Below are 13970 nucleotides of genomic sequence, written 5' to 3' on the forward strand. Positions count from 1 at the left end.
TTGTGTGCATGAGCCCTAAACCTGAGGCCTTCCCTGTCTAAAATATCCAGAGTTATTTTCTCACATCTTGAACATTTAGTGTTTTTCATATTTTCTTCAATGATCTGATTCTAATGTATTTTTCTTTTTAAAGGGCTTCCACAAGAGAAGACTATTTTACTTCCTGGAAACCTAAAAAGCCAGCAGCTCTGGCATCCACTGGGGATGGCTTACTGAGAGAAGTCAAGCCAAAGACACCTACAGTAATACTCAACCATGTCGAAAAAGGGGCGTAACAAGGGCGAAAAGCCCGAAGCCCTGATCCTTGCTCTACAAGCTGCAAATGAAGACCTCAGGACTAAATTAACAGATATTCAAATTGAGCTTCATCAGGAAAAGTCAAAGGTACGAAAACAAAAGAGGGAGATGACTTCCTTGATTCAGAAATCCTTTAAATTAGTTCTGAAGTGTTAGGATGAAAGAGGATCTGTCAGCTCTCCTGATTTCAGTGTAAATAATTGGATTCTCAATATTGACAACTGGGTATTTTCGTTCCTCTTGTTGTAGGGGTGTGTCCCTACAGTGCCTGACACTGGCAGCACTGATTGTCAGACTGTTACGGGACATGCCCTTCAAGCTGTAACACCTGCCGGTCGATTTATTGATACATTTCTAAGAGAAATAACAGAGGAACATCACAATACAGTGTTCTAGGAGAAGATGCACCATTATAATTATTTCTTCAAGAATGCATGTTTTTACTAAAACAGCTACAGGTATGTCATGAGAGCTGACAGACACCTTTAATATAATTAGGCTACTCTTATGTAAATGTGATAGAACCTACAAGTTCTATATAGTGTGCAAGCACGACCACCACTGATGGATTGCAGGGTGGTCGTAACCATGGAATCATGGAAACAAGCAGTGTATAATGTGATGGAAAAATGAATCTAGCCAGCGAAGGAAGCAATATAGACAATCACCATACATTAGTAAGTGCCTTCTCTACATGATAAATATCATTTGCTGAAATTGCACAATCCCTTTAACTTTGGGTGTTTTTGACTGCTTTCTCATATCCACATAAAATCGAATCAGAATATTGATATTTGAAGTTTGTTTATTGTCTGATTGTTCATGTAAATAAATGATTCCCGGGTTAGCAGGGTGTCTACACTAAAACTATACTGTTTGCTGTCTGTAATGTTTAGGTGACAAGACTTGAGAGGGAAAAGAACCAGGAAAGCAAGAGAATAAAGGAGCAAGAGCAGCACAGACACACCGCTACTGTTTCAGAGCTCAAGGCAAAGCTGCATGAGGACAAGATGAAGGAGCTTCAGGCTGTAAGGGAGAACTTAATCAAACAGCATGAGCAGGAGATGTCTCGGATGGTTAAACTAAAAGAGTCAGAGATCCTGCGACTCAAGTCTGCTGTAAATGCTCTACGAGATGGCAGCAGTGACAAAGTAAGGACAGCTCTGACAACAGAGGCGCGTGAGGAGGCCAGGAAAGTGTTTGACTCTGAGCGCCTTAAGCTCTTACAGGAGATCACAGAACTGAAGTCTGCTAAGAAACATGTGGATGAGGCCCTCAATAACATAATACAAGCTGACAAAATAAAAGCTGGAGATCTAAGGAGTGAGCACCAGTCCCACCAGGAAGCTATTGCAAAATTTAAATGGGAAAGTGAGAGGGACATCCGTAGACTGGTAAGTAGTTGTGGGAATGTATAAGCATGAGTTGATATTAAAAAAGTTGTGTTGTCTAAATGGGCCAGTCAGATTACAGCTTCTGAAGCATGTCAAATATAAGAAGCAAGACCTGGCTGATGTGGACAAATGTTTCCTTTACACAAGCTCTCACCTGAAGTGGGATGATTTATCATGTGGGAAATATTTAAGTCAGTGTTTTTTTGTACCCAATGTATCAAATTTTGCACAGAGTTTGATAAGTTTGGTGAATCTTTAAGTCAAACACTTCTGTCTTGGGTTGTCACTCCACTTTCTAGGCCACCCCTTTACTGGAGTGAGATTCCGACATTTTATTTGATGTTTAAAAAGTTGCCGTCGATAAATCTGGCCTAAGTCAGCTTATAAGCACAGAAAATGGAGCAAACAAACGTTTTTCACCCCTTTACAAGGCGCCACCATCCCTTAGATAAGCGATATACAAAAAAGAAACATATATATATAAAAGTGATTTGCTTTTTTAGATAGATTATTAAAATTCAAATTTTATACGTTTAAAATTCAAATTACTAGCATATATATTCTCACAGGTTCAAATAGTGGCTATGATGTCATATTATAAAAAATATATTAGATATATTATATATATTAAAAACAATTTTCACTCACTTCACCCAGGAGGTACCGGATGGGATAAACTCAAAACACCCACCGGATCACCTCCTGCGCCTGGGTCGCCTATAAGATCCCACGGAATGACAGCAGTCCAGTCGAGCTTCTTGTCAATCGACTTTTATTCAAACCACAGGGTGGGGTGAAGGTATCTTGCTCTACGCGTTTCGGGGTATAAAGGACCCCTTCATCAGGAGCATATGACATCATACATCTTTTGGGGGGTATAAATACACAAACTGTTTGTGGAAAAAGCGCCAAAAAACGCTGGAAAACGTCACTTCCGGTTTGCGTTCCAGCATGGAACGCACCGGAAGCGGCGTCTCCTCTTACATGCACATATTGTTCTATAGAGATCATAACATATAGGTAATAGAACACAGTTTCAGTAATAGAATGTAGTTTCCGTTATTTTAGCATAAGATTTAGATTTATTAGCATAATTTGTCCTGCAGTCTGGACAGGGTCCTGGGCGTCACTTCCGGTTTGCGTTCCACTAGGAACAAGCCGAAGGTGGCGTTTTTTTACAGGTTATTGTGATTGGATACTGATTGTTATGGTTGGATGCTCTTATCTCAGCGGCTAGTGTTTACAGCATTCATTTTAGTGCTGGATTTATCTACTGGTATCGGAACGTCACTACCGGTATGCGTTCCAGCATGGAGCGCACCGGAAGTGACGATCTCCTCATCCAAAAGACTTGATTAGGGGGATATAGGGAAATTGTTTTTTTATCTCTGTTTTTATTTTGTTTAGATTGTTAGGACCCTATGGCCAGGCCTCTCATTGTTTTTTATTTATTATTTACTTAGAACATTCTCTCCATATATATTCTCCATATATATTCCGGTTCAAAAGCGACTTCCGGTTTGCGGTTCACTTTGGAACGCATCAGCAATTTACATTTTACTGTAGTAGGAGACATGGTTCTTTCTGTGTTGGGGTCTATATTCTTTTGTATATATGCAAATGTGTTCAAGGATGTGTGTAGGGGGTATGAACTGGGGGAAGTAATTGTGTAGCACGGAGGACTGTGTGTATATATGTGTACACACAAAACCACACACAAGTGTATACACACATATACACATACATACATATATACATGGATATCAGAAATACGTTACAAAAATAGGATTTCATCAAAATAAAACTTTCCTAAAAAATGTACTAAAACATGTGTTAAGTCATTAATAAAAATTCTTAATATTAAATAAATAGATATCTTAGATAGCAATAATCATTATAAATGACCGTATAAAAATGTATGAATAATTTAGTTTTTAAAAATCATGTGCTAATATATATATAGTGATAAGAGTATTCGAAAAAAGCATAATTGTTGGTGCACTAGTTTTGTTGATTTTTTATATATAAATAAATTGTAGCAGAAATTTAATAGTTTGAGTATTCAAGGGTCTCATTCAGTCCAAAAGGGGCAAGGGTATTGAGTTTGTATATCCAGTGCATCTCTTTGCGACAAAGTTGCTGATAAGTGTATGTCTGTTCTAGCGGTGACACCCTCAGCCTTGATGGGTCACTGTTGTGTGTCTCTGAATAGTGTCGCGAGACGCTGTGGGTAAGAATACTACGTCTAATATTTGAGCGATGCTCGTTCATCCGCTCTCTAACTGTCTGTGTGGTTCTTCCAATGTACTTTAGACCACACGGACAGTAGAGGAGATAAATTATATTTTTTGACCCACAGTTTAGTTCCTGTTTGATGGTCCAGAGGGACTCGTCTTTGTTTTTTTTAGGATTGGGGATACTGACTGTTTTGACCCCGTGGGTAATCATAGGGCAACAGAAACATTTTTTTGAGGTACATTTATGTATTCCCGTCTTATCTGCAGGGTCGATGGGGGTGGTCTCAGAATTCATGGTTATTTTTGGACATGAGGGTGCAATCAAATTTTTTAAAGTTTTGGCTCTTCTAAACGTGATTGAGGGTTGTTTTGGTAAGATTTTTTTAAGAATAGGGTCTTTGAGGAGGATGCCCCAATGTTTATTAAGAGTTTGTCTGATATTGGTGTGGTGAATGTTATACCGGGTAATGAGGTTATACTGATATCTATCGTCTTTAGTGGTTTTAACTGGGGCAGGTTGTAGCGCAGTGTCTTGACTGATAGAAGTGGCTCGTCTGGCAGAGCTGTTGATCAGTCCTTTTGGATACCCCTTATCCCTAAACCTTTCTTTCAGCGTTTTTATTTGTTTTTCCATTACTTTTGTGTCTGAGCAATTTCTTCTGACCCGTTTCATTTGTCCATACGGTATATTGTTTCTCCATTTTGAATAGTGACAGCTTGAATAATCTAGATAGCTGTTTGAGTCTACTTTTTTAAAATGAGTTCTGGTGGTGATTTTGTTTGCTATGATTTTAATATTGATATCAAGGAAGGTTGCCTCTTTCAGATGGTGTTCAGAGGTAAATTTTAAGCCCCAATTATTTTGGTTAATTTCTTCGATGAATTTTACTAGATCCTCTGTGCTGTTGTCCCATATGAATATGATATCGTCTATAAATCTTTTGAATATTACAATATTTTTGTTCGATATCAATCCTGTTTTTTGTTCAAAGTGTCCCACAAATAAATTGGCGTATGATGGGGCAAATTTTGTCCCCATGGCTGTTCCTTTTTTTTGAGAGTAGAATTGTTCATTAAAAGTAAAATAATTATGTTTCAGAATAAAAGAAATTGATTCCAAAATAAAATCTTTTTGTGTTGAGGACATCTCTTCATCGTTGTCTAAAAAGTATCGTATTGCTTTTAGGCCCAGAGTGTGTTGAATATTACTATAGAGTGAGGCTATATCAAGCGTAACCCAGATGTAATGGGGTTTCCATACAACCTCATCTAATATATTGATTAGGTGGGAGGAGTCTCTAAGATAGGAAGGAAGTTTGAGAACATATTTTTGAAGATATTTATCTATGTAAGCTGAAAGGTTGGAGGTGAGAGAATCGATCCCCGAAATAATTGGCCTGCCAGGTGGACAAGTGATGGATTTATGAATTTTTGGAAGAAAATAGAATCGGGCTATTGTTGGATGGGTATTGGAGACGAAGGATTTTTCTTTTTTGTTTAAAATTCCTGTGCTATATCCTGAATCAATCAGGATTTGCAAATCCTTTTTGAAGGATGGAGTGGGATCTTCCTTGATGATGCTATAGTACTCAGCATCTGATAGAATTCTCATTGATTCCTCAAGATAATAGTTTTGATCCATAATGACTATCCCCCCTCCCTTGTCTGCACTTTTTATTACTACTTCTTTGTTTTGCTTAAGATTTTTCAGGGCTTTATTTTCACGTCTGCTGAGGTTGAGTGTTGGTTTATCTGTTTGTGTATCTGTAAGAGTTTTTAGGTCATCAAGGACTATATTAAAGAAACTCTCTAGATGTGGACCCCTACTTTCTAAGGGATAAAAAGATGATTTTAATTTTAAGTTTGATGGGATTGGTGCTGGTTCGGATGTTTCTATGGAGGCGGGGTTTAACGGTAGTGTAGAGTTTATGTCAGGGGTGGGGTTTATACCATTTTCTTTGTTCAAATTTTTGATTGTAAAATGTCTTTTTAAAGTTAGCTTACGTATGTATTGGTTGAGGTCCACGAATAGTTCAAATGGATCAGGATATTGGGTGGGACAAAACGATAGGCCTTTGCTTAGGAGTAGTATTTCATCAGATGTCAAGTTATATTTAGAGAGGTTAAAGATGCCTTTCTTTTGGGCCATAATGACCTAAAAACTCTTACAGATACACAAACAGATAAACCAACACTCAACCTCAGCAGACGTGAAAATAAAGCCCTGAAAAATCTTAAGCAAAACAAAGAAGTAGTAATAAAAAGTGCAGACAAGGGAGGGGGGATAGTCATTATGGATCAAAACTATTATCTTGAGGAATCAATGAGAATTCTATCAGATGCTGAGTACTATAGCATCATCAAGGAAGATCCCACTCCATCCTTCAAAAAGGATTTGCAAATCCTGATTGATTCAGGATATAGCACAGGAATTTTAAACAAAAAAGAAAAATCCTTCGTCTCCAATACCCATCCAACAATAGCCCGATTCTATTTTCTTCCAAAAATTCATAAATCCATCACTTGTCCACCTGGCAGGCCAATTATTTCGGGGATCGATTCTCTCACCTCCAACCTTTCAGCTTACATAGATAAATATCTTCAAAAATATGTTCTCAAACTTCCTTCCTATCTTAGAGACTCCTCCCACCTAATCAATATATTAGATGAGGTTGTATGGAAACCCCATTACATCTGGGTTACGCTTGATATAGCCTCACTCTATAGTAATATTCAACACACTCTGGGCCTAAAAGCAATACGATACTTTTTAGACAACGATGAAGAGATGTCCTCAACACAAAAAGATTTTATTTTGGAATCAATTTCTTTTATTCTGAAACATAATTATTTTACTTTTAATGAACAATTCTACTCTCAAAAAAAAGGAACAGCCATGGGGACAAAATTTGCCCCATCATACGCCAATTTATTTGTGGGACACTTTGAACAAAAAACAGGATTGATATCGAACAAAAATATTGTAATATTCAAAAGATTTATAGACGATATCATATTCATATGGGACAACAGCACAGAGGATCTAGTAAAATTCATCGAAGAAATTAACCAAAATAATTGGGGCTTAAAATTTACCTCTGAACACCATCTGAAAGAGGCAACCTTCCTTGATATCAATATTAAAATCATAGCAAACAAAATCACCACCAGAACTCATTTTAAAAAAGTAGACTCAAACAGCTATCTAGATTATTCAAGCTGTCACTATTCAAAATGGAGAAACAATATACCGTATGGACAAATGAAACGGGTCAGAAGAAATTGCTCAGACACAAAAGTAATGGAAAAACAAATAAAAACGCTGAAAGAAAGGTTTAGGGATAAGGGGTATCCAAAAGGACTGATCAACAGCTCTGCCAGACGAGCCACTTCTATCAGTCAAGACACTGCGCTACAACCTGCCCCAGTTAAAACCACTAAAGACGATAGATATCAGTATAACCTCATTACCCGGTATAACATTCACCACACCAATATCAGACAAACTCTTAATAAACATTGGGGCATCCTCCTCAAAGACCCTATTCTTAAAAAAATCTTACCAAAACAACCCTCAATCACGTTTAGAAGAGCCAAAACTTTAAAAAATTTGATTGCACCCTCATGTCCAAAAATAACCATGAATTCTGAGACCACCCCCATCGACCCTGCAGATAAGACGGGAATACATAAATGTACCTCAAAAAAATGTTTCTGTTGCCCTATGATTACCCACGGGGTCAAAACAGTCAGTATCCCCAATCCTAAAAAAAACAAAGACGAGTCCCTCTGGACCATCAAACAGGAACTAAACTGTGGGTCAAAAAATATAATTTATCTCCTCTACTGTCCGTGTGGTCTAAAGTACATTGGAAGAACCACACAGACAGTTAGAGAGCGGATGAACGAGCATCGCTCAAATATTAGACGTAGTATTCTTACCCACAGCGTCTCGCGACACTATTCAGAGACACACAACAGTGACCCATCAAGCCTGAGGGTGTCACCGCTAGAACAGACATACACTTATCAGCAACTTTGTCGCAAAGAGATGCACTGGATATACAAACTCAATACCCTTGCCCCTTTTGGACTGAATGAGACCCTTGAATACTCGAACTATTAAATTTCTGCTACAATTTATTTATATATAAAAAATCAACAAAACTAGTGCACCAACAATTATGCTTTTTTCGAATACTCTTATCACTATATATATATTAGCACATGATTTTTAAAAACTAAATTATTCATACATTTTTATACGGTCATTTATAATGATTATTGCTATCTAAGATATCTATTTATTTAATATTAAGAAGTTTTATTAATGACTTAACACATGTTTTAGTACATTTTTTAGGAAAGTTTTATTTTGATGAAATCCTATTTTTGTAACGTATTTCTGATATCCATGTATATATGTATGTATGTGTATATGTGTGTATACACTTGTGTGTGGTTTTGTGTGTACACATATATACACACAGTCCTCCGTGCTACACAATTACTTCCCCCAGTTCATACCCCCTACACACATCCTTGAACACATTTGCATATATACAAAAGAATATAGACCCCAACACAGAAAGAACCATGTCTCCTACTACAGTAAAATGTAAATTGCTGATGCGTTCCAAAGTGAACCGCAAACCGGAAGTCGCTTTTGAACCGGAATATATATGGAGAATATATATGGAGAGAATGTTCTAAGTAAATAATAAATAAAAAACAATGAGAGGCCTGGCCATAGGGTCCTAACAATCTAAACAAAATAAAAACAGAGATAAAAAAACAATTTCCCTATATCCCCCTAATCGCGTCTTTTGGATGAGGAGATCGTCACTTCCGGTGCGCTCCATGCTGGAACGCATACCGGTAGTGACGTTCCGATACCAGTAGATAAATCCAGCACTAAAATGAATGCTGTAAACACTAGCCGCTGAGATAAGAGCATCCAACCATAACAATCAGTATCCAATCACAATAACCTGTAAAAAAAACGCCACCTTCGGCTTGTTCCTAGTGGAACGCAAACCGGAAGTGACGCCCAGGACCCTGTCCAGACTGCAGGACAAATTATGCTAATAAATCTAAATCTTATGCTAAAATAACGGAAACTACATTCTATTACTGAAACTGTGTTCTATTACCTATATGTTATGATCTCTATAGAACAATATGTGCATGTAAGAGGAGACGCCGCTTCCGGTGCGTTCCATGCTGGAACGCAAACCGGAAGTGACTTTTTCCAGCGTTTTTTGGCGCTTTTTCCACAAACAGTTTGTGTATTTATACCCCCCAAAAGATGTATGATGTCATATGCTCCTGATGAAGGGGTCCTTTATACCCCGAAACGCGTAGAGCAAGATACCTTCACCCCACCCTGTGGTTTGAATAAAAGTCGATTGACAAGAAGCTCGACTGGACTGCTGTCATTCCGTGGGATCTTATAGGCGACCCAGGCGCAGGAGGTGATCCGGTGGGTGTTTTGAGTTTATCCCATCCGGTACCTCCTGGGTGAAGTGAGTGAAAATTGTTTTTAATATATATAATATATCTAATATATTTTTTATAATATGACATCATAGCCACTATTTGAACCTGTGAGAATATATATGCTAGTAATTTGAATTTTAAACGTATAAAATTTGAATTTTAATAATCTATCTAAAAAAGCAAATCACTTTTATATATATATGTTTCTTTTTTGTATATCGCTTATCTAAGGGATGGTGGCGCCTTGTAAAGGGGTGAAAAACGTTTGTTTGCTCCATTTTCTGTGCTTATATCTCCTCCATTAGGGGACTCCCCCAGATGGTTTGTTTACCCCTGGCAGCCTAATATCCCTCCAACACCAAAAATACCAAAATATATAATACCTCCTTGCCTTGGCAAATACAAATACATTTTTAAATCCTTCCTCTGGCGCCCTGCTGGAAACTCTCAAAACTTCCTTTGGGAAGAATAGAGATTAACCCCCCCTCCTTTTTTTTCTCCTTTTCTCTAAGTCAGCTTGACAGGCTAGCAGAGTCCACTCCCCTGCCTACTTTTCAAAACTGGAGTGAACATTGTAAAATGCAACATTTTATTTTTTGCAAATACGCCCAAAAAGTCTCAAAGCCCTTTTTTGCAACTTTTTGAAGACAGAAATCAGAGGTGCAGAACTTATTTTAATTCTTCCCAATGTGTTCTTTACAGCAGATATATAAAAGTGACAGAAAAAAAAACTGTCATCGTTGCCCACAGCATCCAATCACAGCACAACTTTTATTTTTCAAGACCATTATTATAAATGAAAACAGTGCTGTGATTGGTCGCTATGAAAAATAATGGCCGGTTTTTAGACAGTTTCATAAATCTGTCCCATATTTTCAGATGTTTTTATAGATTTGTACAATTTAATCTGTGTTGAAAAAACCCATACATTTTCTTCAGTAGTCAAGCATCATCCAAATATGGCGTTTGAAAATTGAAATTTATATACATTTAAGATGTGCAGTGACCCCCAGGGGGAGCGCCAGAAGAAGGGGAGTGGTTGTTGTGTCACTAATAGGAGTCTTTAACAGTGCCTGTCCTCACTCCAACACACCCTGGGGCCTTGGAATGAGTGGTTGGCACACCCTTTCTTCCCTTTGGGCATACCCTGGGCTTTCAGGGGCTTCTGCCTGATGTTATGTAGGGTGTCCTTGATGTTAAATAGAACATAGATATAGGCCAATGGATGGATGGTGGAGTCGTCAAAAATCAGGCCCTTTTGCTTGCAATTAATAAATTATCTCTCTACTGAATTGATAATGGGATTAGTAGTTCATACAGTAGCAATAGGCACAGTTCTGGAGTATGTTAGAGAGTAAGCTTCTCCGAATAGTTGTTTTTAGACAGTAGCAATGATGGTAGTAATCTTCTCTGAGACACACTCAAAGTTCACTTAGCAATCTTCCTAAATAACCATAGGCATGCTATTCAGTTCTCATTTATTCTTTCTGCAGTTTCCAGTTGCAGGACTACAATTCTTTAGAAAGAGCTCAAAGTGGTATAAAAAAATAAAAGGGATACTCACCCTCAACGATTCCCTACAGCTTCTGTTCATAAGCTTACCAGGTCCCCCACTGGTGTCCATTTTCTGGTCTACTCTAGACACACACAAAATGCCTGGACATTCTTACTCAACCAACCACTGGTCTCAGTGATGACTATCAGCTGGTGTTTGAGCAGGCATCTCCAGGCATTTGCTGTGCGTTAAGAAAACCAGGAGGTAAGTTTCTAGTGTAAGGGTAACCTAACTGTTCAAAGTATTATTAGGTGACTTGCTTATGCAAAAAGAGTTGGGCAAATGCATTTTTTGTGTAAGCAAATTAACTCTTTAGATACAACCCCTTCGCTGTGACTGCTGGCGGCTTCAGATGGTTTTTGGAGGTGACAGGTTCCCTTTAAAGCACACTATTAAATAGTTGATGATGTGCAAACCTAGTTATCAGCATGGTTCTCTTTATTTTACCTAGGTTTAAATGCACACACTTTATTTTAGTATTTCTTTCTTGTTCCCCATGAACTCCCTAAATATACCGTGGACATGAGAGACTGCATACAATAAAATTATCCTTGTTCATTTCGAAATCAGTTGCTCATTGTGAACAAATGTAACAACATTCCTTCGGTGCACATTACATGGATGAATCCCAATCGGGGGCATTTACCCCTTTAACCACCTCCCGACCGCCTAACGCACCGATGCGTCCGGGAGGTGGTTGATTTACTCCTCCTGGACGCATCGGCGCGTCATCTCGCGATAGCCGAGATTTCCTGTGAACGCGCGCACACAGGCGCGCGCGCTCACAGGAACAGAAGGTAAGCGAGTGGATCTCCAGCCTGCCAGCGGCGATCGCTCGCTGGCAGGCTGGAGATGTGATTTTTTTTAACCCCTAACAGGTATATTAGACACTGTTTTGATAACAGCATCTAATATACCTGCTACCTGGTCCTCTGGTGGTCCCTTTTGTTTGGATCGACCACCAGAGGACACAGGTAGCTCAGTAAAGTCGCACCAAACACAACACTACACTACACCCCCCAGTCACTTATTAACCCCTTATGAACCCCTGATCACCCATGATCACCCCATATAAACTCCCTGATCACCCCCCTGTCATTGATCACCCCCCTGTCATTGATCACCCCCCTGTCAGGCTCCGTTCAGACGTCCGTATGATTTTTACGGATCCACGGATACATGGATCGGATCCGCAAAACACATACGGACGTCTGAATGGAGCCTTACAGGGGGGTGATCAATGACAGGCGGGTGATCACCCATATAGATTCCCTGATCATCCCCTGTCATTGATCACCCCCCTGTCATTGATCACCCCCCTGTAAGGCTCCATTCAGACGTCCGCATGTGTTTTGCGGATCCGATCCATGTATCCATGGATCCGTAAAAATCATACGGACGTCTGAATGGAGCCTTACAGGGGGGTGATCAATGATAAGGGGGTGATCACCCATATAGATTCCCTGATCATCCCCTGTCATTGATCACCCCCCTGTCATTGATCACCCCCCTGTAAGGCTCCATTCAGACGTCCGTATGATTTTTACGGATCCATGGATACATGGATCGGATCCGCAAAACACATGCGGACGTCTGAATGGAGCCTTACAGGGGGGTGATCAATGACAGGGGTTGATCAGGGAGTCTATATGGGTGATCACCCCCCTGTCATTGATCACCCCCCTGTAAGGCTCCATTCAGACATCCGTATGATTCTTACGGATCCATTGCAGCCAAGGTGGGCAAAGGGGCACACATTCCAAAGTGCACCTTTTGGATTTCGCAGGCCATTTTTTATACATTTTGATTTCAAGGTACTTCTCACACATTTGGGCCCCTAAATTGCCAGGGCAGTATAACTACCCCACAAGTGACCCCATTTTTGAAAGAAGACACCCCAAGGTATTCCGTGAGGGGCATGGCGAGTTCCTAGAATTTTTTATTTTTGGTCGCAAGTTAGTGGAATATGAGACTTTGTGAGGAAAAAAGAAAAAAAAAGAAAAATCATCATTTTCCGCTAACTTGTGACAAAAAAGAAAAAATTCTAGGAACTCGCCATGCCCCTCACGGAATACCTTGGGGTGTCTTCTTTCCAAAATGGGGTCACTTGTGGCGTAGTTATACTGCCCTGGAAATTTAGGGGCCCAAATGTGTGAGAAGTACTTTGCAATCAAAATGTGTAAAAAATGGCCTGCGAAATCCGAAAGGTGCACTTTGGAATATGTGCCCCTTTGCCCACCTTGGCTGCAAAAAAGTGTCACACATCTGGTATCGCCGTACTCAGGAGAAGTTGGGGAATGTGTTTTGGGGTGTCATTTTACATATACCCATGCTGGGTGAGAAAAATATCTTGGTCAAATGCCAACTTTGTATAAAAAAATTGGAAAAGTTGTCTTTTGCCAAGATATTTCTTTCACCCAGCATGGGTATATGTAAAATGACACCCCAAAACACATTCCCCAACTTCTCCTGAGTACGGCGATACCAGATGTGTGACACTTTTTTGCAGCCAAGGTGGGCAAAGGGGCACATATTCCAAAGTGCACCTTTCGGATTTCGCAGGCCATTTTTTACACATTTTGATTGCAAAGTACTTCTCACACATTTGGGCCCCTAAATTGCCAGGGCAGTATAACTACGCCACAAGTGACCCTATTTTGGAAAGAAGACACCCCAAGGTATTCCGTGAAGGGCATGGCGAGTTCCTAGAATTTTTTTTTTTTGTCGCAAGTTAGTGGAATATGAGACTTTGTAAGAAAAAAAATTAAAATAAAAATCATCATTTTCCGCTAACTTGTGACAAAAAATAAAAAGTTCTATGAACTCACTATGCCCATCAGCGAATACCTTAGGGTGTCTAATTTCCGAAATGGGGTCACTTGTGGGGGTTTTCTACTGTCTGAGCATTGTAGAACCTCAGGAAACATGACAGGTGCTCAGAAAGTCAGAGCTGCTTCAAAATGCGGAAATTCACATTTATGTACCATA

At 39.3% G+C, this 13970-nt stretch overlaps 1 protein-coding gene across 1 annotated transcript in view; it reads left to right on the forward strand.

Annotated features, from left to right (window-relative positions):
• The window catches only part of JAKMIP2 (janus kinase and microtubule interacting protein 2), a 161733-nt gene that overhangs the window by 83500 nt on the left and 64263 nt on the right, over positions 1 to 13970 (forward strand). The window contains exons 3-4 of the mRNA XM_044280740.1: positions 134 to 384; positions 1194 to 1691. Coding sequence (XP_044136675.1) covers positions 256 to 384; positions 1194 to 1691 — 627 coding nt within the window. The 5' untranslated portion in view covers positions 134 to 255. The remainder of the gene's footprint in view (positions 1 to 133; positions 385 to 1193; positions 1692 to 13970) is intronic.

The sequence above is a fragment of the Bufo gargarizans genome, chromosome 2 (genome assembly GCF_014858855.1).
Source record: "Bufo gargarizans isolate SCDJY-AF-19 chromosome 2, ASM1485885v1, whole genome shotgun sequence".
NCBI lineage: Eukaryota > Metazoa > Chordata > Amphibia > Anura > Bufonidae > Bufo > Bufo gargarizans.